Raw genomic sequence first — 26,566 nt, 5'->3', positions numbered from 1 at the left:
TATCAATTCACTTTTTCCGTAATTCAAAAATCAAAAATATAAATAATATATCTTTTTATCAAATATTATTATTATATTCTATGAAAAATGAGGTCCGGAAATTTTGCGGATTCCCGTAACTCAATTTTACGGAAAAAGTGCAGTAAACTATTCAAAATACGGAAAAATTGGTGTAAACTAATGATTTTACGGTAAAATCACGGAAAGTCCCGGAAGAATATATGTGCCTATATGAAATTATACAAAAATGAATCAAACGCATTTTAAAAGATTGTTCTTGTATTATAAATGCTATTCGCAGATTTATTAGTTGAAGAAAATTACCAAATTTTTGCCGATTTACAAAAAATGATTTACAAAGCATATTTTTATAAGGCTTTAAAAATCTTTAAAATGTGACCGGTGACGGAAATCCATGGTAACCAACCGCGGTTCCCGTTTGGAATGCCATATATTATAAAGAGTATTTATATAAATATTGTAAAATAATATAAGTAATAAAAATTGAGACCCCCTCCCTGTTTTTGATGTTTTGTCACTTTTTCGGTAATTCTTATTGTTTCTTCATCTCTACCAACATTGACGTAGAATTCATGACTAGCGAGTTTGGTGCTGTAGTTGTTTGAATTGTTGTTGTGCCGATTGTTGAAATCATATCTTTTATACAAAATAAAAAAATAAATAAAAATAAAACTAACTTTATTTTTTCTATCTTAAGGAAATTCATGAAAATTCACGAGAAAGCTAAAGCAATCTGAGCCGCTAAGCGGCGAGGGTGAAAAAAGAGGTGAAAAAACGGGTGAGATCTCACCTCTTCACCTAAACATTATTTTTGGTGTAAATTTATGAAAACATTAATGATATCATGACTGTTCTCATTCATGTCTGATTTACATCTAATGAAAAAGTTTAGAAGAATTTTCTTATTCTTTCTGGCTTATTTTTGTCTTTCCAGTACTCCCGCTCTAATGGTCCCAGATGAGTTGACTTTGACTCTCTCAAGTTCTTAGATGGTATAACATCTTCAACGCCTCCTTCATATCTTACTTTATAAGTGTCATCGTTTATGTTATAGCCAAGTATTTCAATAACCACTCCTCGCTTTGCTTCGTCAATGGTTTCAGCAAGTTTGCCATTACTACTTTCAACTAATTTATGACGAGGATAAAACGCAATAGAGTCGTCAGCAGCTTTTATAAGATATCCATTACCTTGCGTAGAGTCTACGATATAATAGTTTCTACTTAACCTTAAACGTTTCTTTGTCAACGGCTTGTCGTCAAGAACTACACGAACTTTTGTACCAGGAATGAGGGTAAATTGTGTTGAATTTCTGATATTTTGTGTTTGGCTTCGTTTCTTTTGTATATACTTTTCTTCTTGTTGTTGTGTCATTGAATTTGGTGTATGTCCTGTTGTAGAATGTGTTGAGGAATTATATACTTCGAGAAAGTGTTTCATTGTTTCTTCGGTAAAGTCTCGCTCTTGGTTTAAATCTCTGAGCGTTCTTATGAAGCGGTTTATGATGCCGAGTATGTTATGGTTATGGTCTTCAGTAGTGTAGTGAGTTATGTTATGCTTAATGAGAAAATCTGTGATTTCATTGCTGAGGTATGCACTGTCTTGGTCTGATGTTAAAGTACTTGGGTTATGTTCTGCTACAAACTTTTGTAAAACTCTTAACACTTCACGAGTTCCTTTATTTTTCATTGGATATGCATATGCTTTACGAGTGTTAACATTAATGAAGATGAGGAATGGTTTATGTCCTCCTTTTCTGCTTTGAATGAGAGTGTCAAATTGGTATGCGTCAGGAGTGTTGGAGTAAATTGGTAAAAAGTAGTCGTAAGGGTTTATTTTTGTTTGATGTACAACATTTTTGTCAAAGAACCTTTTCACTTCAGCTCTGTTAGTAAATCCCCAACTCTTTGCAGCTTCATTGAACTTCTTAAATGACCTCCATGGATGTTGTTCGAATACTTCTTTCAAGCTCATTTATGTAAAGTTAAAGATTTTATTCTAGGCTCAAGCGCGTTCATTGAACGCGGTACCATGCGAATATAGTCACAAATGGTTGCATATAATCTGCACCCGAGCCTGTTGGATTTGTTGTGAAAGTGTGTGAATGATTTCCTGCGGTTCCACAGAAAATACCTGCGCTTGAATCTACTGGGTCACTTGAAATATCATATCTATCCATTCCCTGTCTATCCGAACCTGCTGCAAGATTTCTATAACCTCTTTTTGTTATTGAATGTGAATGACTACCTGTTGTGTTTGTAGTTCCTGTATGAGTGTGCGGTGGAAGGTTTGCTTCAGTAATTTTCTTCGAACCTCCTGTTTGCTTTGAAGAGTTAGCACAGTATAAGAATTTGTCTACAATCTGCTTCCACGTACCAAAACCTAAAACTGTTGCTGGATTTGTTGAGTTCATTGACGTATAAATAGAGCCTATAGGATATAATGTTTGAAGAATCTGAGTCTTTAATGTTTGAAGCTCTGTTTTGTCTGCTTTCTTATCATATAAATCTTGAGCAGTGAATTTAACATTATTTTCACTGCTCATGACATAAACATTTTTACAGCTAATTTTTTTCTTCGTTGTTATGTTTTCATTCGATGTTAAACCTTGTGGAAAGTTAGGAGGTTTATAATATAATGCATCCCCATCAGTTCCGTCAACCGTTCCTTCAATACTTTCTATAGCAACAGTTGAGAAGGAGTTATGTGTATGTTCTTTATCTGCTTTTTTATCTAACATTGCTGGTAGTTCATGTGTTTCAAAGTTTCTGGCATGACCTTCAATGTTCATACATTTGTTATTTAAGGAGTTTAGTGTATCTTTTACGCTTGTACTTGGATTCTCTAAAGGTGCACTTGAACCAAGGGTATAGTTCAATATTATGTCGTCTGCTCTAACAGTAGTGAAGGATTTATGTGTATGGTTCTTGTCAGCTTTACTATTTAATGTAGCTTGAAGTTCATTTATATCAGAGATATTGTGTTTATGAGATTTCAAAACTTTGTTCATTGCTTCAAGTTCATCTTTGCTGGCTTTACTTTTAATAGCATCTTCAAACGTTATTTTTGCCTTAACTCTCAAAGTAAATCTTGGTTCAACTAATACACCGTTAACATTGAAAGTAGAGGCATAAATTTCACCGGTATAACCAAATGCTTCTGGTGCTTTAGCTACATCATACTGTACAGTACAGCTTATGTCATAACCTTTAGCACGAATGTATTTATATCTTCTTTCATTAACATCTTCAGTGCTTATTTGTTCATCCTGTGTTAAATATCCATGGTAGTCCGTTATAATCTGTTCGTCTGAAGTTATATAATGAACGTGGTTCTTGACTTTATCACTCAGAGCTAAAAGCTCATTTTTGTCTGCTTTTTCGGCTAATTTCTCATTAACATCATTCACTTCTAATTCAACTCTTCCGCCAGAACTCTTATTATCATTAATCTTTTTCATTAATTCGGTAATTACGTCATAAAGACTATATTCTGTTTTCGGTTTTGTAAATAATGAGTCAAAATTTCTTTTCATCATTACATCGCTGACATTAATGATATCACCAATTCCTTTTTCATTTATTCTCTTCATTAGTTCTGCAATAATGACGAATATATAATCTGTTAATTTATTCTCTTCATCGAGGGTTATAGAATGTTTTGAAATTGAATCATTAACTCCTCTAAATAAATCAATAACTTCAGGATACACGTTTTTAATGTCTCGAATAACCCGACCAGTATCCTGTTGTTCATGTTCTTCGTTCCCGTCGTTACGTGGTTTTATATCTCTAACCATCATCAACGCAGCCATAACCGGAGGGTTTGTTGCTATCTGTTCGAAAATCCGTCCGTTATGTACGGTATATCTAAATAATTTCTTTGTGTTTGTTAAAACATTTGAAACAAGTCTTTTAAAACCATCTACAAAATTTCCTGTTTCACCTAATGTTCTTGCAGCATTTACAAGCTCACCCATTCCCGCTTTTGACCCCAAAAACGTCCATATTGCATTTATTTCACTCTGTATAGTTGTCCATTCAGCGAAACTAACACCCGCATTCGCTAAGCTGAAAATGAAATTCAGTGGATCAAACTTAATTCCACCTTCTTTTTCAATTTCAACGAACTCACTAACATGAGATTTTAAGTATTCTTTCGTTAAAATTGTTTTCCCCGATGTTATGTCATTAACGAAACTATCACCGTCAAAAGTTAACGAATTCAATTTCGTCGTTGATGCTTTTATTTCATACACCGCTTTATCGATAGTTTTTGGCTCACCTTCTTTAGAAGCATATGAAACATTAATGAATGAATTATATGTATTCGTGAATGAATTAAAATCAATGATTTTCATTAATGACGCCTTTAATGATTCATTTACTGTTGAATCCCTTAAAGCAATTAATGAACTGTCATTTATGAAAGGTACACTGCAAACCGTCGAGTTTGGATCAAATGCTGTAGTTGGTGCAGGAATATTAATGATATAAGTCATTAAATCATTAAGTGACGTAAATAATGTTGTCGTTTTTGATTTAATTTCTTTAGCATCTGTTATATATGGTAATTTTATTTCTGTAGTTTCTGAATTAAAGATATTCGCTAAAATGTTTTGTAAACTGTTTTGAACAGCTGTGTAAACCGTTGAATCCGGAACTCTTACGATTTCACCGTCCTTAATAAAAGGCATTGCACATGGTGTAGTGCTTGGGTCAAATCTTTTTGGATTATGATTCAACATATATTCTAATGCTTCATAAACAGACCTATATACGGTTGTATTATCTTTTTTCAATAATTTCACCGTCCTTTATAAACGGCATAGTACATGGAGTTAAAATAGGGTCAAACTTTTCATAGTCCTTCCATGTTATGTATTTCTCAGTATTTCCATCAGTGATAACAATATATTTGTCAGTAAGTGTGAGAGAGTATTGACCAAAAATATAAAACGTTTAGCTCTGTCAGCTTCATACGCATATGCAGCTATACTCATATTTTAATGAGAATAAAATGTTGTTCTATTTGCAAAGTACAGACCCAAACGAATACGGGACAGTAAAGCTACAAACAAACTTAGGTCTACAGAATGAGGCGCTTGCATTCAGAATGGTTGACTTCAATACTATCGCTTCATTCGTTATAACAGATGAAAACAGATTTCATGGAGATTGAAATAGATGGAAAGAAGCACGAAATAAGATTTCACAATAATGTAGAATATAAGATGGAAACATTAGCTGGAGTGTTAAATGCTCTCATAAATACTACAATAAACAAGGATAACGAAGAAAACTTAATGAATGTTAAACTTATTGCAGGAGTTTTGAAGTTCAGTTATGCGAAGGAGTTTAAGATACCAAGAATGAGTCATAGAGTACAATTCTTTTGGGTGCATAATATGACATTTCCTTTGAAAAGTGTTGACAAAACGATTGAGATGAAATCTGTTCCATACGTATGTTATGGCAATTGTTTATACATTGAGTCTAAATAGCTAATGTCACAGGCATTTCAGGAGTTAATAGTAAAGGTTCAGTAGAATATAAATCCTTCTGTTATGCAGTCAATTCAATGTTCATTCCAAACGTTCCTGTCATAGCAACTCATTTAGGTAAATGGGTTCGCATTAGTCCTCATAATTTGAAAGACATGCAATTCAGACTTGTTGACTTTCAAGGAGAGCCTGTAGAACTGAAGGCACCAGTGCGAATGATGTTGAAGTTGACTTTTTAGAAAATATTAAATGCAACAGCTTACAAGAGAACTCAGAGCTAAAAATTAAAGATGAATGTTATGTATTAGGTCATGAACTTTGGTTGTTGCTGTTTGATGAAACAAATGAATTAGTTATGTCAGTCAAGAGCACAGAAAAATATTGTGTTAGTGAAAACTGCACCAAGTCAATAAGATTAGGTTTGCATTATGAAGATGAGTTCGATTACTGTTGAAAGAAGTTTTGGATAGATATTACAAATTTGCTAACTTGAAATTTTTTTGACTGACGGCGCAAAGCGCCAAGATGGGCTCAAAGAGCCCTCCTGATGCTTTAATTTTACTAAAACATATTTCAAACAAAGTTTATATTCTGTTGAAAGTTTTGTATATTCGTTCGAATATTTATACTTAAACTCAACTCCTGTAGTTCCTTGGTGTTTCAATGATGCGGATGTTACCTATTTTCATGAATAGTGGAGTGTTTGACCACAGCATTCGATTTCAGGGTCGAGATAGTCAATGACACATTGTTTCCCTGTTATTTCGTGAGATAACATTTTCAAGTCCTCCTTTGTTAGAATTATTTGGTTCTTGCTTATAAGATTTACCAAAAGCTTCTTATCGTCTTTGAGTAAAATTGTTGGTATAACTGAAGAAGGTAATGGTCTACGTTATCTGAGAGATTTGTTTGAAACATTTGTGTAAGGATTGTCGTTGGCTTCTCTTGAAAGAATTTGGTCCAGTGGTGGATACTCTAACTTAACATCTGATGTAGCGTTAGCGTTTGAAGCTGAGTTTAAATTCACGGATTTCAGCTCTGGTTCTTTTTCTTTCAAACACTCTGAACTATAGTTCTTTATGACAATATTGTTTGTCGTTCGTGAGTCAACATTTGATGTTGTTCAATTGGAACATTAACGGCACCAGCTAAGATGGATTTGCTTCTCATTTCATATAGAATAAAAACCTTTTATATGTATGAAATGAACAATATACTCGACAAGGGTTTGAATGTAAAGCTAAGAATGAAAATATTGTTGAATTCACTGAGACAGGAGCTGTGTATAAAGATGTAGAACTACTGAACAAAAGAGCTAAGGGAAGAAGCAGGAACATGAACAAAGGGTGGAAGCCTATAAAAATTTATGTCAATGATGGCTCAGGAGGTTCAAACATAAAGTATGCAGAAAGTTATAGAGTTTATGCTCTCAAAGGTGAAAAGCCTTCATTTAAGAACAGCTATTCTAACGCATATCCTCAAAAGCTAACGGATGTGGAAGTGGATGATATGAATGACAGCAAAAATATTAACAGAAATGGCGACAGAGATGCATGGAATTTGTTTACCATCAGTCAATTGAAGGTTAAACTTTAAAACAATGTTGGTCGTTTCCCATGGAATATTTTTGACTTTAATGGTATTAGTCATGATATGAATCTCAAGGTATGAACGAGGAGAGATGAGAGACTTATATGCTTCCCAAATTTCTTCAAAAGGTAATGTTATACCTGACTGTTTCCAAATGAGTTCAATATCATAACGTGAGAAACCTTGAAAGATAACGAAGTCAGTTATGAGACGTTTTATGTTTAAAGCTAAAAACCTCCATGTTTGCATAAGTATTGCTACAGTTAAGTGGTAATGTCTGACTTTAGTAATGATGTTAGCTAATGGTGAGTCTGGTTTTGACACTAAACCTTTTCCGGCGAAGTCGTCACAAACTAATAAAGTGTTTGATGGATATTTTTTGAAGGGGTATTTTGAAAGTTTTGACAGAATGTAGTTTGTAAGTCGTTTCATATCGTAAACTCCTGAGTATTGACGTAAGTGGTGTTTGTCAATAATTCTTTCCATCTCTTCTGAAGTCTTTTGCATTCCTGACTGTATAAATTCAACGATGGCATAATATTTCCTCTTACGTCGAATGTAACGTTGAAGAAATTCAATGAGTTCACTGTCTGGAACTTTAACGACAGAGGCTTGAACTTTTGACATAAATGTTTTCGCTGTTGAGTCCATAGAGTCTGAAGTTGCTGATATAATGATTTGGTCATAGTAAGAGTCGTTTCCTAAACGCTCTGTTATGAGTATATGACGAATGAGGTTGAATGTCTTTCCTGACCCCATCTTTCCACAATAGAAATAAACACCATTTGAACAGAACTCATAGTCCTTACTGAAAGGAAGAATGAGAGAAGAGTTAAGTTTGTCTGTAGTTTCATTCATGTCTTCATCTACGTCATGTATTAAATGCTTCATTTTATCTCCATTAAAAATGCAAGTCAGAAATATTCAGAACATAGCACCGAGTCTAACTGACAAGAGTATAAAGATATACTATGAACATTTATGATGAAACCAACCAAAATTCAAGAAAGTCAGTATACTTATGAATATCCAAGACACTGGGTAGAGTATGTAGGAGGTGAGAAAGCTATTGAAATCAGACAGGTTCGAAGTATTCCAGCAAGGAAGAACAATATTATTGAAGAACTTTAATGTTTTGAGGTATAATGATGAAACAAAGAAGCAAGATAGTTTTCCTGTTGCTGTGTATGTGAACCTAGACACAGGAGATGACATGAAAGTTTTTAATACAAAGCTTCAAACGGTAGTGAGAGAACAACTGACTGCGGAAGGACATCCATTACCTTCAGAAGTTACCATAGCATATAATTTTGAAACAAATGCAATAGATTTTAAAGTCATCTCTGCAAAGAAGTCAGGTTTTACATTTAATGAAGCAGATGTATATTCGAATGAAAACTTCAAAGCTATTGCATGGTTAGATAATGACGATTGCTTTAAGAAAATATTTAAATACAGTGACTCAACGATGTCAATAGATGACCTTCGTGGAATGTTACCATCGACGTTTACAGTAGAAGGTTCAGCAGGATTGCTTACAAGATTGTCAATTGGTGGTATTTGGTCTCGTGAGAACATTGTTATAAAATCCAGTATAAGTGAATTTGCTGAAGAATCTATATTATGTCTTTCAAACTACATGTATTCGCCGCCGAAGCATTATAGTATAACAAACTTTGTCAGTAAGTTTAACATAAGACTTGTCGAGCCTTCTTCAATGAAAGATGTTGTGCTACCTAAAGACGGAAAGGATGGACTCATTATTGAGATGATTTTAATAGCATATTAAATGAGTTTGTTTTTGAAGGTCATTCATGATGAAATAACTGTTGTAGAAGATGTTAGCAATTGTTCAGACATTTTGAAGCGAATAGATGATATAAGAAATAAGTTAGATAGACCGCAAAGCGGTGAGGGCGAAGCCCGTGAGAACGCTTATGTTTCATTGACTTTCTCCAGTAACGAGAACTTTTATGAGATAATATTGAAGAGAGATGATTTTAATATGGTGTAAATGGTAGCTTGGGCAGCTTTAGGCGCAATGGGAACAAAAGCATTAGCATTTGGAGCAAAAGCACTTGGAGCTTATGACGCAGTAAATAAAATGAGTGGAGGAAGGGTTTCGAAGACATTAGATGCAAATAAAGGAAAGATTGGAGGCTGGGTTGCAAGAAGTTAAGATTAAATAAAATAGGGCTCATAAATAAAGCATCCAATTTGGTTGCGACTGAGTCAGAAAATGCTTTAGGAAAGGACGATGAGTTTGCAAAACACGCAAAAGACTTTAATGACCAGATGAAAGGTGAAACAATGCATTTAAATAGAGTCGATGGAACTAAAGAAAATGTTTCTTCTCCACCAGTAGTTCTTCCGTATGGTCCCTATGGAATGTATGGAAACCCTTACGAAAGACCATTTGACCCATTGACTGGTGGAAGTAACTGGTATCATTACGGCCGAAGAAGAAAGACAGTCAAGTTGGAGACAGACGTGAAGAAAGCAACTAAAAAGAAACCAAGGAAGAGAGTTATAAAGCAATGAATTCAACAGGGTGAAAAAACAGGTGAAAAAAGAGGTGAGATCTCACCACTTCACCTAAATTTATTTTTGTGCTATGTTTTCATACGTGTGAGGGTGGTGATATCATTAATTTTTAAGTTTATTTTTTATTTTATTTTTTATTTTAATTTTATGTAAATGACAGAACAAAAGCAACTCATTCGAATCGAAAAATATAACAAACATACATTTAAACATTTATTCTTCCTTCCTGAGTATAACATGTTCTTTACACTTCATCCTAGACCAGTTGACTATACATTGACTGTGTATAAAGATTGTCATGGTAGTTTTATAAAAACTTATGATGATGAAGGTAAGTTAACAAGACTATGCATTTCAAAACTTGAGAAACTTTATGACTTCAAGTATGACTACAATAGAGTTAAAATTGACGATGAAGATATAGAAGAAAATTTATGAGTATCATAAGACAAATTACGGAAAGTGAACTCAAACAAAAAGTGACACAATGCATTTGCCAACCAAATAACTTTACAAAGCAAAAACTTAAATTACTTGTCAAGCTTACTATTCTTATTTAACAATTAAAAAATTAAATTTTATTTTTTATTTAAAAAAATCATCTTTATATCATCTGATATATATATATAAACAGCATTAATATTTCAATGATTCACAAATCAACTTTTTCATTATTTTAAATTATTTTGTCTGAATGTTAAACTATTCGGACAAAGTTTCCCGCTGTTTGCGAAGGAATTGTTAGCTATGATGTACTGATTCATGATCAGTACATCATAGCCAACAATTCCTTATACAAAGTTCAAAACTTGGGTGCAATCAGTTCTGATTGCACCCAAGTTTTTGAACTTTCTCGAGGGAATGAAAGGGTAAGAGGTATACATTATGAATATATACCTCTTACCCTTCCATTCCTCTCTGACAGCGGGAAACTTTGTCTGAATGTTAAACTATTCAGACAAAGTTTCCCGCTGTTTGCGAAGGAATTGTTGGCTATGATGTACTGATTCATGATCAGTACATCATAGCCAACAATTCCTTATACAAAGTTCAAAAACTTGGGTGCAATCAGAACTGATTGCACCCAAGTTTTTGAACTTTCTCGAGGGAATGAAAGGTAAGAGGTATACATTATGAATATATACCTCTTACCCTTCCATTCCCTCTCTGACAGCGGGAAACTTTGTCTGAATGTTAAACTATTCAGACAAAGTTTCCCGCTGTTTGCGAAGGAATTGTTGGCTATGATGTACTGATTCATGATCAGTACATCATAGCCAACAATTCCTTATACAAAGTTCAAAAACTTGGTGCAATCAGAACTGATTGCACCCAAGTTTTTGAACTTTCTCGAGGGAATGAAAGGGTAAGAGGTATACATTATGAATATATACCTCTTACCCTTCCATTCCCTCTCTGACAGCGGGAAACTTTGTCTGAATGTTAAACTATTCGGACAAAGTTTCCCGCTGTTTGCGAAGGAATTGTTAGCTATGATGTACTGATTCATGATCAGTACATCATAGCCAACAATTCCTTATACAAAGTTCAAAAACTTGGGTGCAATCAGAACTGATTGCACCCAAGTTTTTGAACTTTCTTGAGGGAATGGAAGAGTAAGAGGTATACATTATGAATATATACCTCTTACCCTTCCATTCCCTCTCTGACAGCGGGAAACTTTGTCTGAATGTTAAACTATTCGGACAAAGTTTCCCGCTGTTTGCGAAGGAATTGTTAGCTATGATGTACTGATTCATGATCAGTACATCATAGCCAACAATTCCTTATACAAAGTTCAAAAACTTGGGTGCAATCAGTTCTGATTGCACCCAAGTTTTTGAACTTTCTCGAGGAATGAAAGGTAAGAGATATCCATTTCCTTTCACCTTCGTTCTCAATAATTAACTTATAAATTTTTTAAAGCAAAAAAAGTCTGATTTTTTTTGACAAGTAAATATATAGGGAATTTATCCGACCAAATAAGTGTCACTTTTTCGGTTCACCTCACTTTCCGTAACTCGTCTTACAACATGAGAACGTTTATTTTTTCATTAGTGAGTTCGTTAGTGAGGTGAAGTGGTTGGCGGCTTTGTAAATATTTAAGGTTAAGTTAGTGTTGTCGTTTGTGTTGTAAAATATACGTTAATGGTTTTGTAAAGTGTCAAATTCACATATAATGGGTAAGTAGGTGCGCAGTGCCACAGTACACGACTAACCCATACTAACTTTGTATCTCCTCTGTGGAATTCATGCACAGTGTTCTCTTCGTGTTCGAACTTGATCTCTGGTGTATGTAATTGAGTGTACTTGAATGGAGAACTGATGATTGTTGACTTGACACTGTAATAAACAGAAATTCATCAAAAGTGACAGCTCTCAATTTTTTGACATTTTGTAAATTCTAAATTGAATGAGAAAATGAAATAATACTAAACATAATATCAATATTTCTAGATTTAATTATAATTAGGAAAAAGTTAGTTTTGAGAGTACTTTTCATAGGCATATAGAATGAAATCTTCTGAAAATAATATCACATAAACTCATATTATTTTCTAATATATAACTATTTTATATAAAAATCAATTCAATGATCTTAAAAGCGAAGGATAAACCTCAAAATTTACGAATATAATGAGTGGAATATAATGCTTATCTATCATAAAACCATATGAAATATCAATTTTTGCTTTACGCCTAATTTTTGACGACAATTAGCAAAAAATGTTAAATGTTAACACTCAGTCCATTTGAATATGAAAAATAAAATTGACTTTGATTAAATGTTTTTATTTATCATGCAATTCTTCTTGCGACCAAAGATTTGAATAAAAGTTCAAAAAATAAGATAGCTTAAAAAATAATATACTGTAGTGTTTACTAATAGATGAATAGTATATAAATTCTATTAAAATGGATTTGATCCAAAAAAATATATAAAATTTGATCATAAATAAAATCGTTTTAAATTACTTCTTCATTTAAATTATAACAATTATTTTTGGTTTTATATTTTTTAACTTAGCCAGTTTGGCCATTTCACATATCCTTTAAAAATGTTAATATAGCATAAATTGGAGTTAAAGAAATAAAATACCTTAAATGGTATTTCAAAAAATTGAAAATAATTCTCAATTTTATTAATTCAGAATTGGTCTGATTTTTATTTTTGATAATATTTAAATAGAATCTAAACCAAATATTTTGAATGCTAATTTGAAAAAATCTATGGTTTACTTTTTGACAGTTGTCCATCATTTTTGAACTCCAAAAATGTATATTGCAAGACTTTAGTAATGAATTTTAATAAAATTTCTTATCAAATTGACATCGAAATTTCAGAGGGGGGAATAATCATCAGAGAGAATAAATATTTACAAAATGTTTCAATTATAGGGCTAACCGAATGTCAAATTTTATAGTTGAGAAATGTCTAAAAAAGTATATTTTCTTCGAGAAAATATTCAAATATAGACTCAGTAAAAAAAAAAAAAAAAAAAGGTAGTGGGGCTTCCAGGCGCGTTGCGCCCTCTAGCCCCGAAGATGTTTAGTATAACTTTGTCCGGACAAGTAAGGGTCTATCGTCGCTACAGGAAAAGTTACGGGCGTTCCAAGGAAGTATACTTTGAGAAGACTTTCCCCCTTATAGAATGAGATAGGACGGTTATTTTACAAAACTGACAACACTTTGACCGAGTAGTTTTTTGTGCTGAACAAAAAGTGTCATATAAACATCTGTCGAAAACCGCTTTTTAACTTCACTTAAAATGCCACGTAAGCTACGTAAGAATATACGTAAGAGGAAGAGAGCATTGAAACATCCAATAGTAAAACTGACACCACAACAACAGTTGCAACAACAAATGCTGAATGACCCCACTATGTTGCAACAATGTCAAGCAATCCTATGCTCTTAAACCGAGTTCTTGGTGCACAGAGTGGAGGTTTAAGAGCGGCACTTTTAGCAAAAATGGCAGGCTATGGTGGAGCTGCAGACGGAACAGCCTATAACCTCAAAGTCAAATGAATTTGAGTTCACTCAAAAATCAAATATCAGATGTCAAAAAGTCAAACATAGACATACAGAAACAAATAAGTGAAAACGAAAAGAAACTAGAATATGACAGACACACAAAGAAACTCAATGAGTTAAACGTAGAGAAAAAGAAGAAAGAAGAACAACTGAAAGAACTAAGTACAGAGGAATATGCGAAAAAAGTGTCAGAAAAAGCAGCAGAAGTAGCAAAAATGGAACAAGATGTCATAAATTTGAAAAACCATACTACTCAATATAAAGTACTGAAAGATGAAGAGATAAAACAAAAAGCCCTGAAGACATATATGGATAGCGATGAGTATAAAAAAGAAGTTGAAGCAAATGTAAAGGCAGAAAAACTTTTACAGTTGCAAAACCAAACCGTACAGTATGAAAACTTAGCACAAGAAAGTAAAAATAACGACGCAGCCATGCAAAAGGCAATGAAAAGCGCAGAATATATAAAAGCTAACAATGACTGGTTAGATGCCCAAGCCAACGCTAAAGCAGCCCAGCTTATAGGGTCAATAAGGACAAAAATACAAGCGGATGAAGACAGTTCAAATGAAGCTTTAACAAATGCTGACTTTAAGAACGCCTTCGAAGCTCTTCATAGTAAGGTGAAACAAGTGAACGACTTCTCATCTGGAAAGAAACTGAAGTCTGAAGGTTTCGACAAAGAGTTAAGAGAAGTAGCACAAAATATGACGAAAATAACAGATGCAGCAACGAGACAGGCAGTTCAAAGTGCCTATGACGCCGTTAGAGCAACTGTTGTGGAAAGTCAAGAAAAAGAGTTACAACAGACCAAAACAGACCTAGTAAATGCTTTCTTAAGAACGAAAAGTCAGGTAGGACATTATGCTGCAGATGGAACATATGTGCCAGCTGGTGGAACTTATATACCAGCTGGTGGAACTTATATACTAGCTAGTGGAACCTATATACCACCAAACCCTCCAAGAGAAGCACCTGCACCAGGACTACCTAAAACATTTACATCGTCACATGGACACAGACACAGGCATGCACCAAAACCAACACAACAACCAACACAACAACCAACAGTTCAAAACACTGCACCACAACCAACAGTTCAAAACCCTGCACAACAACCACCTCCACAACCAGCACAGCAACCAACAGTTCAAAACCCTGCACAACAACAACTACAAACAGAGCAAGGACATAAAAGAAGTAGAGAACAAGGAAACCAAGATTTCTTAAAAATGCTTAAAGAAGACTATGGTTACCCAGATACTCTTGACTTTAGTGACAGATATAAAGAAGCTATTAGAAAGTTCAAGGAAGGAAATACTGACCCGAACCTATTTAGCTTTATGGTTCAGCACCAAATGGGATATAATTTCAAACCTGGAAAATACAAGCTCGCTAAGGGATATGATTTAATAGCATATCATCCAAATGACATGAACGAATTTACTCCGAGATATTTGGTGTCAGAGATAAATGATGATTCAACTATCTTCATGAAACGCGTAAAAAATAGAGACGGAACGAAAGAACAAAGGCTTATGAATGCGGATGACTTAAATAGGGAACTTGTTAAAAACGGTCTCGGAATATATGAAATGCCAGCAGATGAGGTACAAGAAACTCCACAGGAAGAAGTTCAGATACAACCAGACATGGAAGAAATAGTTCAGCAACAACAGCTAGAAGAGCCTGAAGGAAACGAACAAGTCCCTCCTTTGGAAACTAACTTCACAGAACTAGATGAAGATTTGGAACAGCCGAAAAATCTTGACCCTCAACAAGAGTATGAGGTGAATATGGAATCTTTCCAAGAGTCTAAGAAAAATTCGGCTGACATGGTAGAAGAATATCGAAAAATGTTTGCCGACATACAAAAGACTCCAACATCAGATGAAAATATTCAGCATAGAATGGAAGAACTGAAAGAAAATGTACACAAATACAACAACCCTTTTTACTTACGAGCATATAACGTTCAATCTTTGGATGAACTCGGTGAAAATAAAAGGTTAAATTTCAACAAAACATATAGAAATGAAACATTGTTTAAAGTTCATTCAGAACCTAGCCAATATGGAAACAAACCTACTTTTGTTTCTGCAGACTATGGAACTACAATGAGATGGGGTCATAAAGCTAACCCGGATAGGTGGTTCATAAACTTACAACCACAATTCCAAGAAGTTGTAGACGCAATGGAAGTCAATGGTGAACCAGATTTAGCTGGTATTTTCAGCGCGGCTTTAATGCCATTGAAAGATATGAAAGATGCAGATATTTTGGACCAGTATGAAATGAACATGGCTGAAGGAAATATAACACCTGACGTTCTAGAACATTTATCTCAAAGAACTACACAGAACCATAGAGATGGTATATTTGGTGAAGAGTTTAGAAAGAAAGTTAGGGAGACAGAAGGAAGAGAACCTATTGTACATGACCTTGCAAACGAAAGTTTACAAAATGTCATAAAAACTTACTTTGCAGACGATGAAATGAGAAGGGATGAATATTTAAGAAAACTCAAATGGACAGTACCAAATGAAATGTTAGTATTGAAAAACATGTTCCTTGACAAAATAAAACCAACTACAGAAATAAATGACGCAAGACTGAAACATTGGGTAAAAGCTTTTCCATTCACAAAAGATATTGTTGGTAACATGGAAAGAAAACCAGAATGGCTACAAAAACATATATTTGGAAACGAGCTTATTCCATATGGACAAGCTCTGTTTGAAGAGCTTGAACCGGAAACTCAGGAAAGAGTCATGCAAACAATACGCGAAGACTCAAATACAAACTATGACAAAATCTTTCTAGGATATAGGTTACCTGAGATGGGCGACCAGAGCCCAAAGGCAAAAAGGACATGGGAAATTTACAACATACTAGGTGAACATGAGGCAAAGATGCAACAACTTGAAGCAGAGGGCAAGTTACCAAAAGCGACACCAAAGAAGAAGAGAAGAGTAGAACAAAGTGAAAGTAGTGAAGAACAAAGTGAAAGTAGTGGCAATGAAGGAAAAAGAAGAGTTAAAAACTCAGTCAGGAAGAAAGTAAAGCTTGGTCCACGTGGGTTCTATTATGACACATAAATCCAACTATTCTATATTTTTACCCATATGAAATGTACGCCGCTCAGAATATAACGCCAACAGTTTTGGATGCCATGAACGGAAATGTTTCCGAATGGTATAACGAATGCGACAATGCCATTAGAAGGTCAGAAATAGTTCCTGGAACTTACGAATATACAACTGCTGTTTCTTATGGAAATGTAGGTGAGTTTGGAGAAGGTTCTTCAACAACAGTAGATATTGCTTGCGACAGGTTTCATATAATTTCTATTGACAACTCATTCTTATACGTGGAACAAGACATTGAAATAAAACCTTCTGCCAAGTTGTCTGACAAGAAAGGTTGCAATGGAATTTTCTATGTCGGATACCAATATGCTCCAGAAGTTTTCATGGGATATAAGATATATTCTAACTCTGACTTAGTTCAAACAGTAACATGGGCAAACTATGAATGGTTCGCTTTGAGAAACTCAGTACAACCACAAGCTAGAGAACAAACAGACCAGTATGCAACTATTGAGAAAATAAGAAGACTTGACCCTAACGTTCCAGGAGTTTATGTTAACCTTTCTGGACAAACTGCAGCAGCAGTAACCAAAGTAAAACTGAAACTTAGAGTTCCTTTGTCATCTTTCCTCATCTTCAGGTTTTTAAGATACTTGCCAAACTGGGCAGGAAAAATTTCTATCGAACTTACTCCAAGCAAAAATAACTTAGTCATTGCACCAACACAAGACCCATTCACTATTACAGACGTAGAGGGAACAAATAAAACGTCATTCGCCGAATTTTGCAAAGACAAAGTTGACTTAGACTTTGGTTTCTCAAACCTCAACACTGAAGTAAACTATTATTTCAATGCTGCTGGAACTGCTTGGGACCCAGTTAGGTTTACATGCGAAAAATTTGAATGCAAGAGAATAGAAAGCAGACTTGCAGTCTATATGTTGGACCCAGATATTTCAAATGCTTTAGCTGCCAAATATATTGCAGTTCCACTTATGTTCCCTATACACCAAATATCTGTCAAAGACTTTGCAGGTGAAGTTGGAAACCAAAGTGCTGACCCAGGTGCAAGAACAGATATTGCTTTAACAACTGCAATGAAACATGCAGATACTATGTTTGTACTGTTCAGACGAACTATAAATGACTATTCTTGTTTCTACAACCCTGGTATTAAATATCATATAAACATAGATGGCAAATATTATCCAAGAGAAGAATATTCTACAGTTGAGGATATGAGGTCATACAACTTGACATTAGATGCTATGAACTTTAACAACAACTTCACAACAACCATTAACCCTGAAATGCAAAGTTCTATTATGCCATATGTGAAAGTATGGACCCATACAGGAAGTCAAAAAAACTCAATATACAAATGGAGACCGTTCAAACTTTTGGCTTGGCATTCCATTTGCTGACTCAGAAGACTTTATGGGTGGTATTTCAACTGTTGGTACTGTACAAATACAATATACTGGTGACAGAGACGGTCCATATGAACTGAGAGCAAAGAAGTTTACAAAACCAATAGCACTTTTCACGGAAGATGCTCTTTTGAAGATTCGTTCGATGAAACCTGCTGGAGCTCCTCAGATTGGCATAACGACAGCTTCCATCGAGCAGATTTTGGCAGCAGGTCAGTAAGTTGTTCTTGAACTGACTTCTCTCCGTCAAATATTGACAGTACGCCAGTTTTGACATAATATTGTATTATAAACTTACCTTTAGAAATATCTGTAAGTTTTGTTGTTATATTTTTGTCTGCTTCAAGAACTTTCACCATTTCAGTTATACCAACTTTCTTTGCTTTATGAAAATATTTTGGTTCAGCAAAGACTGCTATTCTATAACATTTACCATTGTTTGTATAAAGAACTATTCTGTCAATGTATTTGTATTGTTTGTGTGTGTAAACTTTGTTCTGCTTCAATTCGAAGAGATATCCGAATACGTCCATCTTTTTATTCTAAGTAAAATGTCATTTCCGAAAAAATAGAAGCGTAAGTGTTTCAAAAGGTTTAATGGCGATGGCAGATGTGAAGTTAAATTCACCAACTCAAACAAACAGTCAAAGTGTTATTGTCAATGTCAAAGAAAGAGATGTTGAAGTGGGGAAACCATACGAAGACGAAGATGGTATAACAATAGTTCCTGTAAAAGAACAACCAACATACCCTGAAGTTAGCAGAGACTTAAGTTCTGTTGCAGATATTCGAAACGACTACCAACAACTGAAAGACAAACTTCAAACTCAGGAGAAGATTTGTCAAGCTTTAGGTATAATGTTAAACTTGGTCGAACACAACCCTGTAAAAGTGAACTCATATGTCATTGCACCTCATGAAGTTTTGAAAGAACTATTGAAACTTTTGACAGAGGCAGACGATATAAACATCAAAGAAATAGAACCCGACGTTAGTTGCTGTGGTGTTTCATATAATGTCATTGACAAGATATACGTTATGAAAGGAGGTGAAACGTTGAACTTAAAATATAGTTTCCCAGACGTTATAAAAATATTTGACGACCACAACATTTCATTAAAATTTATTTGCTAAGTAAATGCAGAAGACACAATGGTTTATACTATTACGACTAAAAACCCTGAGTCATATAATTCTATAACAACAAACTTACAAAGTCCTCAAGGACGATATTGTAAACTAACCTTAAACACAATGACGACTAAAGCCTGTTTTGCTCTTTTTGACACCAGAAGATTTTATTGTTGTGAATGGTAAAAAATACTCCTTTGAAGATACTTACTCAGATATACCACCAACAGGTTTTGTTGACTTATTTAATACTTTAAGTACGGGTGTAACATGTGCTGCAACTAGAGCAGGTTTCATTATGTTTGGATGTCCGACTGAGTTTACTATAAACAATATGAGCTATAATACAAAACTTATATCTGGTTTTTACTACCAACAGTTTCCTATAACAGGAAAAGGTGTCATACAAGGAATGTCTGTTCCATTGACTTTAAGTACACCTATTTTATATATTGTTTCAAACTTAGGTTCAAAGTGCTATTCGAATGTCGACAGAAACTACTATGACCAAAAGATACTCATGCGTATAAACAACACTTTCTCTGCTGGTTTGCCTATTGTTCATTCGAATGCAGAATTTTCAACCTTAGTGAACTCAAACACTTTGGCAAGTATAACGTTGACATTAGTTGACGCAAACTTTGTTCCTGTAAAACTTTTATGTCCTATGTATTTGTCAATGACGGCAGAAAGTTTCGAATTGGAAGATGCAACTGGTGAAAGTATTGTATTACAAGAACAACTTCAACAACAAATAGCTCAAGAACAACAAATAGCTCAAGAACAACAAATGCAACAACAAAGTCAAGAATAAAAAAAATATTTTTTTTATTTTTATAAAAATGTACAGAATAGATGTTTCAGATTTTTATGACTTCCAAACATTCAGAAATATGTGTCCATTTCGAGACTATAACAAAGCAGTCGAGAATTTGAAACGTTTAGTCATTTATGTCGACTCTGCCCCAGAATGTTATGTTATGAAAGAATGGGATGTAGTCTTTAACAAACCTAAAGCGACAATAGTTTCAGAACAAGAATGTAAACAGAAACTTAAGAAAATAAAAGTCGTACAAGTTGGTATGAAGATGTTAGATGCTTGGGATATCTTATTGTCAAACTTGAAGATTTTTCAGTTCGTGTATAAAGTTCTATACACCATCTCCAAACTTTATTCTATCTTCACTGGATATAAATACGAACAAGTAGAATGGAAAGAAAATGTTATAGAAGCTTGGTTAGACCATGTCAAAGAAATTATATGCAATGGAAACGAAAGAGTCTATGAGTATATCTTATGTTGGTTTGCAAACATCTTACAACATCCAAGTGCTAAGAATGAAACTGCTCTCATTATAATTGGAAAACAGGAACAGGTAAGAACACGTTCTTTACAGATATTTTGTGCAAACTGTTAGAGGTTATTCGAACCCGAATATGACAAACTTAGAAAAACATCTGCGGTAAATTTAACTCTTCTATTGAGAATATGAAACTTATAGTTTGCAATGAACTTCAAAGTATAGATACAACAAAAGTTTTGAACTCAGATGCTTTGAAGAGTCTTATACAGACAAAGTTGGAGTTGTTGAAAGAAAATATAAAGACCAAAGAGTTTGTGAAAATGTTGCAAACTTCGTTATGGTTTCAAACAATGCTGTTCCGATGAAGTTAGAAAAGTTCGACAGAAGATATGTAGTTGTCAGAACGTCAGAAGCTCATATGCAAGATACAGAATATTTTGACGACTTAGCAGAAACTTTGACATCTGACTTTTACAACCACTTGTTCTCATATTTTATGACATTAGATATTTCAAAGTTCAATCCAAGACAAATTCCACTACCGAAGAGAGACAAACATTGTTAGAAGCAAACAAAGAGTGTATATGAACTGTTCATAGATGAAACTGACTTTTGTGTCATTAGATGAAAGGTCATTGTACGATTCGTATAAACAATATTTGTCAAGAATATGGTTATATGGCAGCGTCTAAACGTACATTCTTGGCAAATGTCAAAAGTCTTTTAGACGTACAGAATGGTGTATATACAAAGAAAAATTTTTCTGAGTAAATTTTAAAAAAAAATATTTTTTTATCCGATAGAAAAAGATGACGAAATTCATCTCAGTAAACAAGTACATGTCAGGACTTAAAGAAGAACTAGACCCATTCACATATTTGAATGTTTACTTCTACCATTTTGAAAAGTCTTCATTCAGCAAAGTTTTGGAACATCGAACCAGTTAAGTTTGCTATTGTGACTAAAATGGTGCGAAATTTGAAGACTTAGACATAGAAGGTTTGTTAGCAGTCAAAGAAAGTTTTGAACAGAAGGTTCTCAAAACTCGAAGAAGGTAAAGCATACAAACTTGTTATACCTTATGAACCAAAGAAAGCAGACGACTATGAATATTATGAGTCTAAAGTTGTAGAAGTTCAAGGTAAATTGGGTAAAAAGATTTTAGAGTCTAAGCCAGTGTTTGCTCCTAAAGAGGAAGAGAACATTGACATTGACCCAGAAATGTTCTAAAAATAAAATTTTTTTTTACATGTCAAATTTCTTTTTCTCTGGAACTGGTTCAGGTTCTTTCTTCTCTTCTTCTACTTTCTTTTCTTTCTTTTCTCTCTTCTTCTTTTCTGGTGGAGTTATGTCAAACTTCTCAGAACCATATTTTTGTAAAAGTTCTTTGTCCTTTAATAGCTCTTCTATTCTGTTTTCTATTTCATCTTCAAGAACAGTGCATGTGTCTTCTTTGCATTCTAAGAAGTTTTGTTGGACTTCATCTCTCCAAGAGGCGTCATCTCTGTCAACAAGTCTGTCATTGACAAATTTTAAGACTTCTCTGCTTAATGTTTTATGGTTCTTGTCATATTCCCAGAAACAGAACTTTAGAACAAATTCACCTTTCTTGTTTACACTATGTAAGATTTTATGGTCGACAGATGTTTTGCTGTCGAAAAGCTTGTCTCGAATATAGATGGCGAAATCGCTAGACATTTTCTAAAAGATAAAAATTTTAATTTTTCTAAAAATATGTTAGAAAAAAAGTTTGCTGACATTGACAAGAAATTTGAGAATGTTTTAAACAAGAACAAGAGGAAGTTAGAAAATGCTCAGATAAAGCCTATACATGACAAGTTCTTATTTGCTCAGAATGGTATAACAGGTCTAATTGCACCACCTGGGTCGGGTAAGACTTTCACTTATCTTAAAATGGCTGCACAACAACAAGAACTAGATGAGAAGAACCCATTCTATGAGTTAGTAGTCATTTGTAGTACTTCTGGTCAATTTGACCAAACCGTCAATTCGTTCAAAGATATTATAAAGAAGTCTAAGTTAGTATGTATAAAAGACTCTGAGTTGTTAGATTGGATAAAGAAGTACCAAAGAAGAGTTTTGAAGTACAATGCTATAAATGAGTATATAAATTCGAAGTTTAAAGACCCAAATGAGGAAATGCAGAGAATATTAGAGAAGAAACACTTCAGAAACAAACAGAAAGAGATAGAATACATTTCGAAGAAATTGCAATCTTACGATTGGAAGACTTACCCTCATAGATGTCTTCTTATCTTAGATGATTTCGCCTCTCATCCTTTGTTAAAGAACAGAGAACAAGACATGTGTCGAATTCTTAAGAAGCTCAGACACTTTAACATCTCTGTTGTCATTTGTGTACAGACAGCAAAGAGTTTAAGTAAGGATGTAAAGAGAATACTTACTGACATTGTACTTTTCCCCGGATTGTCCGAAGACGATTTCATGGAACTTATGAAAGAGTCCATGGCAGGTAAGTTTGACAGACATGAACTATGGGAGAAGTACAAAGTCATACAAGACCCTCATACTTCTTTCAGAATTCACATCTACGCAAACAAAGTTCAAATTGTAAAAAGTCAAGCTTGAAAAATGTAAGTGTTTAGTCTTAGTAAGTCTGTTGTGGTGCTGGGGCTGTCGGTTCTTCTGGCTTTGGAATGGACTCGGTTGGTGGTACGTCGGACATTCGTTTGTGTCCTGTCGGAAGGAAGAACTTTTCCTGTTGGAAGGAAGGACTCGGAATGTCGGAAGGAAGAACTTTTCCAGTTGTCGGGAAATTTTTTTCCTGTCTGAAGGAAAAATTTTTTCTGTCGTTCGACCAAAAAGTTCTCAATTTTCGAAAATTTGAATGGTTTACGGACGGACAACAGGAAAATTTTTTCCAGTTGTCGGGAATTTTTTTTCCAGTTGTCGGGAAATTTTTTTCCAGTTGGAAGGAAGAACTTGGAATGTTGGAAGGAAGGACTTGGAATGTCTGAAGGAAGGACTTGGAATGTCTGAAGGAAGGACTCGGAATGTCGGAAGGAAGAACTTGGAATGCCAGAAGGATTTGACAAGACAATTGACCTTATAGAGCTACCTGAGCCATCTGAAGTCAAGCGTAAAAATAAATGGTTCATCTACTCTACTTGTTTGAAGTTGTCAAAATACTCTGTTATTTTTTCTTTCAGTAGCGGCAAATCTTCTTTGAAGGTAAGTATTGTACAACCTTTAATATCATAGTGTGTTTGAGGTAACGTATCTTGAACTATTTGTTTCACATCTTCATTCGGTGTCATTGAAATCGGTAAGTTTTCGCGATAGAACCAATTTCTGTCAGATTTGTAAATCTTAGCAAGGTCGTAAAAGCTTTTGTTGTTTCTTCTGACTAAATGCAACATAACCATATCTCTGTCTTCTTCTTTCTCCATCTCTTCAGTATAAATCATATACTTATAGTTCTTTTCCTTTCCTTTTGGTACCGAACGTGGTATTCTTTTCTGAAGGCTTTTGTCTTTGGATTCAAGCTTGTTCTCTAGCTCTTCACGTTCTTGTCTATGAATTTCATCTAACATCATGAAAATATACCAAGCATAACGAGGTGAAGCCCACATTGCAACAGCATTTACAAGAAGTCTATGTACATACCAACCTCTCAAACCATTTGGCAAATTTTTACGATTTTCATAGAGTTTTGGCGACCCCGGAAAAAGTCGGGGTCGCTGTGCTTCGCTCAAAAGTTCTTTTGTCTGTTGGTTTTTGAACCAATCGTCTGTATGTTTGGTATCTGGAGCAAAACATGCTGTCAAAATACTTTGCATTTGGTACATATCGTCTTTGACCGAACGAATGAGACGTAACTGTTTGTTAAACTGAACCCACTCATATTCTTCATTTATATCTTCATGAACGATAGCAGTTGTTGTGTTCTCTGATGTTGACATATCTGTCCTTATATTCCGGATAAAAAATATTTTTTTAAAAAAACTAACGTTATTTTCTGACTTTCACAAAAGACCAAAAATAAACGCTTTACATGTATTTTTCAGCAACTTCGTCAAATAATTTTATAGCTTTACCTATCTCATCTACTTCAAACGTTTCTTTACCTTTCGTGGGAGCACCATACATTTTCTCAAACTTTTCAAGTAGTTCTGTTTCTGCAGCTCTCATATCGTTAACGAACACAACCTTAACTCTATTGACTATACTGTCATATCTTTGAGTTATATTATATGTTCTTCCTATCTTATATCTTTTTGTATTGAAGTCCTTCGGTTTCTGAACGATGTAAAGTAAGCCCTCACTGCAACGTTCAGTATCGAATGAACCATATGTTATGAAGTTATATCCAACAACTGGGTCAATCCATAACAAAACTATTGGTATAAGACTTTTGTCTATAAGATATGCTCTTGTTCCATGAAATGCTACTGATATCATAAGCTCAGGATTTCTTGTCAAAATTTTCTGACTAGAAGCAATTCTAACCCAGTCGATTGCTCTCTTTCCAGATGGAGATAAAATGTCTGACAAAGAATATTTCTTGTATTTCTTTGAGTATCTTACGTTTAAATCACCAATTCTAACCACTTTGGTGTCATTGTCTATCTTTCTAACTGTTTCAAACTCAGTGTTTGTCATTTTCTGTTTCTTACATACAAAATAAAAAAAATATTTTATAAAAAACTAACTTTATTTTTTCTATCTTGTATCTTAAGGAAATTCACGATTTTCATGTATAAAAGATATGATTTCAGGGATTTTTTTGACGAAGTGTTAAAGTTCTCTTCGTAAAAAAATAACAGTTATATAATGAAATTTGGTCATTTTTTCACGATTTTCATGAGTTTTAGGCGAGTGGGTTTTTTTTACTACTCGCAATTTTTTACGATTTTCATGTATAAAAGATATGATTTTAGGGATTTTTTTGACGAAGTGTTAAAGTTCTCTTCGTAAAAAAATAACAGTTATATAATGAAATTTGGTCATTTTTTCACGATTTTAGGGTAGATGGTTTTTAGGTGTCACCAGGTCCCTCGGTCCCTCGGTCCCTCGGTCAACTAACATCTTTTTGAAAATGGTGACAACATGACATTTTGACAACAGTCCAGGAAATAAACTTCTTCGTACATGTTTTGTCAAGACTTCATCGTCAATGTTTTGTCAAGACTTCTTCATCGTAATGAGCGTAAATCAGACAAAAATATATTTTAGGTGAAGAGGTGAGATCTCACCTCCTTTTTCACCTCTTTTCTCACCTCTTGAATTTTGTATAAAAGATATGATTTCAGGGATTTTTTTTACGAAGTGCAAAAGTTCTCTTCGTAAAAAAATAACAGTTATATAATGAAATTTAGTCATTTTACTCAGCAAAAATATATTTTAGGTGAAGAGGTGCGATCTCACCTGTTTTCTCACCTGTTTTTTCACCTCTTTTTTCACAAGCGTTTTACATGAATTGTACGATGTATATTTGAAATTCTAAACAATTTTGTAGCTTCTATTTCCTCTGTCAGTATGTCAAAAGTTTTCACAATATTGAATGTATCTTTATATTTCTTCTTGACATCTGAAAGAAGGAAATCGTCAGCAGTTGGATAGTTTTTGTTTAGAAATGTCAACATGTCCATTTTATCTTCTGCTGGCTTTTCTACTTCTTTCTTTAAGTCTGCATAGTCGTTTCTCATTCTTTCTATCTCTTTGACGGAGTAGTTATATTTCCTCATTGCTGCTTTACATTTAGAACATTGTGGGTTCATTTTAGCATTGTACATTGAAATAAAACCAGCTAAAACAACTATAGCGTCAATTGCTCTCTTCATCTCAAACATAGCGGGTTTTATTTGTTCATTCCATATTTTACATCTTTTATCTTTATCTCTTATCTGCCATACACATTCAGCAACTAACGAAAC

General features: G+C 34.1%; 7 protein-coding genes and 8 pseudogenes across 15 annotated transcripts, besides 9 other annotated features; 9 read left to right on the top strand and 6 right to left on the bottom strand.

The window, feature by feature from the left end:
• Positions 1-449: 449 nt before the first annotated feature.
• Positions 450-563: a mobile genetic element.
• Positions 536-563: a terminal%2Cinverted (terminal inverted repeat of MuDR-2B_TvMULE3 transposon ID:TVAGG3_0006890).
• Positions 563-10,097: a mobile genetic element.
• On the bottom strand, positions 1,373-1,995 carry TVAGG3_0006880 (annotated as a pseudogene). The gene has a single exon. A coding segment is annotated over exon 1 (623 nt).
• TVAGG3_0006870 (keratin-associated protein family) lies at positions 2,036-3,835 on the bottom strand (the record flags this gene model as incomplete). Its single annotated transcript, XM_051219804.1, has 1 exon — positions 2,036-3,835. The coding sequence occupies one exon, from the start codon at positions 3,833-3,835 to the stop codon at positions 2,036-2,038; it is 1,800 nt and encodes a 599-aa protein (XP_051104790.1).
• Positions 7,628-7,972, bottom strand: TVAGG3_0006860 (annotated as a pseudogene). The gene has a single exon. A coding segment is annotated over exon 1 (345 nt).
• Positions 8,123-8,903, top strand: TVAGG3_0006850 (annotated as a pseudogene). Its single transcript has one exon. A coding segment is annotated over exon 1 (781 nt).
• TVAGG3_0006840 (protein of unknown function, DUF4107 family) lies at positions 9,410-9,655 on the top strand (the record flags this gene model as incomplete). The annotated part of the gene is made up of 1 exon (XM_051219803.1): positions 9,410-9,655. One exon carries the CDS (start codon positions 9,410-9,412, stop codon positions 9,653-9,655), a length of 246 nt encoding a protein of 81 aa, XP_051104789.1.
• Positions 9,656-10,097: a terminal%2Cinverted (terminal inverted repeat of Maverick-1C transposon ID:TVAGG3_0006830).
• Positions 10,098-10,343: 246 nt separating this feature from the next.
• Positions 10,344-11,538: a mobile genetic element.
• Positions 11,539-12,004: 466 nt separating this feature from the next.
• Positions 12,005-12,041: a mobile genetic element.
• Positions 12,005-12,041: a terminal%2Cinverted (terminal inverted repeat of Banshee-A3 transposon ID:TVAGG3_0006810).
• A 1,101-nt stretch (positions 12,042-13,142) lies between these two features.
• Positions 13,143-13,217: a terminal%2Cinverted (terminal inverted repeat of Maverick-3 transposon ID:TVAGG3_0006610).
• Positions 13,143-26,566: part of a mobile genetic element that runs on past the window's edge.
• On the top strand, positions 14,129-15,387 carry TVAGG3_0006800 (annotated as a pseudogene). Its single transcript has one exon. A coding segment is annotated over exon 1 (1,259 nt).
• On the top strand, positions 15,551-16,148 carry TVAGG3_0006790 (annotated as a pseudogene). Its single transcript has one exon. A coding segment is annotated over exon 1 (598 nt).
• On the top strand, positions 16,466-16,792 carry TVAGG3_0006780 (protein of unknown function, DUF4106 family; the record flags this gene model as incomplete). The annotated part of the gene is made up of 1 exon (XM_051219802.1): positions 16,466-16,792. The coding sequence occupies one exon, from the start codon at positions 16,466-16,468 to the stop codon at positions 16,790-16,792; it is 327 nt and encodes a 108-aa protein (XP_051104788.1).
• On the top strand, positions 17,167-18,194 carry TVAGG3_0006770 (annotated as a pseudogene). Its single transcript has one exon. A coding segment is annotated over exon 1 (1,028 nt).
• Positions 19,679-20,158, top strand: TVAGG3_0006760 (uncharacterized protein; the record flags this gene model as incomplete). The annotated part of the gene is made up of 1 exon (XM_051219801.1): positions 19,679-20,158. The coding sequence occupies one exon, from the start codon at positions 19,679-19,681 to the stop codon at positions 20,156-20,158; it is 480 nt and encodes a 159-aa protein (XP_051104787.1).
• TVAGG3_0006750 lies at positions 20,187-21,419 on the top strand (annotated as a pseudogene). Its single transcript has one exon. A coding segment is annotated over exon 1 (1,233 nt).
• TVAGG3_0006740 lies at positions 21,894-22,235 on the bottom strand (annotated as a pseudogene). The gene has a single exon. A coding segment is annotated over exon 1 (342 nt).
• On the top strand, positions 22,809-23,258 carry TVAGG3_0006730 (protein of unknown function, DUF4106 family; the record flags this gene model as incomplete). Its single annotated transcript, XM_051219800.1, has 1 exon — positions 22,809-23,258. The coding sequence occupies one exon, from the start codon at positions 22,809-22,811 to the stop codon at positions 23,256-23,258; it is 450 nt and encodes a 149-aa protein (XP_051104786.1).
• On the bottom strand, positions 23,789-24,592 carry TVAGG3_0006720 (KilA, N-terminal/APSES-type HTH, DNA-binding family; the record flags this gene model as incomplete). The annotated part of the gene is made up of 1 exon (XM_051219799.1): positions 23,789-24,592. The coding sequence occupies one exon, from the start codon at positions 24,590-24,592 to the stop codon at positions 23,789-23,791; it is 804 nt and encodes a 267-aa protein (XP_051104785.1).
• On the bottom strand, positions 26,090-26,482 carry TVAGG3_0006710 (organellar and viral DNA polymerase type B; the record flags this gene model as incomplete). Its single annotated transcript, XM_051219798.1, has 1 exon — positions 26,090-26,482. One exon carries the CDS (start codon positions 26,480-26,482, stop codon positions 26,090-26,092), a length of 393 nt encoding a protein of 130 aa, XP_051104784.1.

Source organism: Trichomonas vaginalis, chromosome IV (assembly GCF_026262505.1).
Source record: "Trichomonas vaginalis G3 chromosome IV, whole genome shotgun sequence".
NCBI lineage: Eukaryota > Parabasalia > Trichomonadida > Trichomonadidae > Trichomonas > Trichomonas vaginalis.
This window is presented reverse-complemented; position numbering and strand designations above follow the sequence as displayed.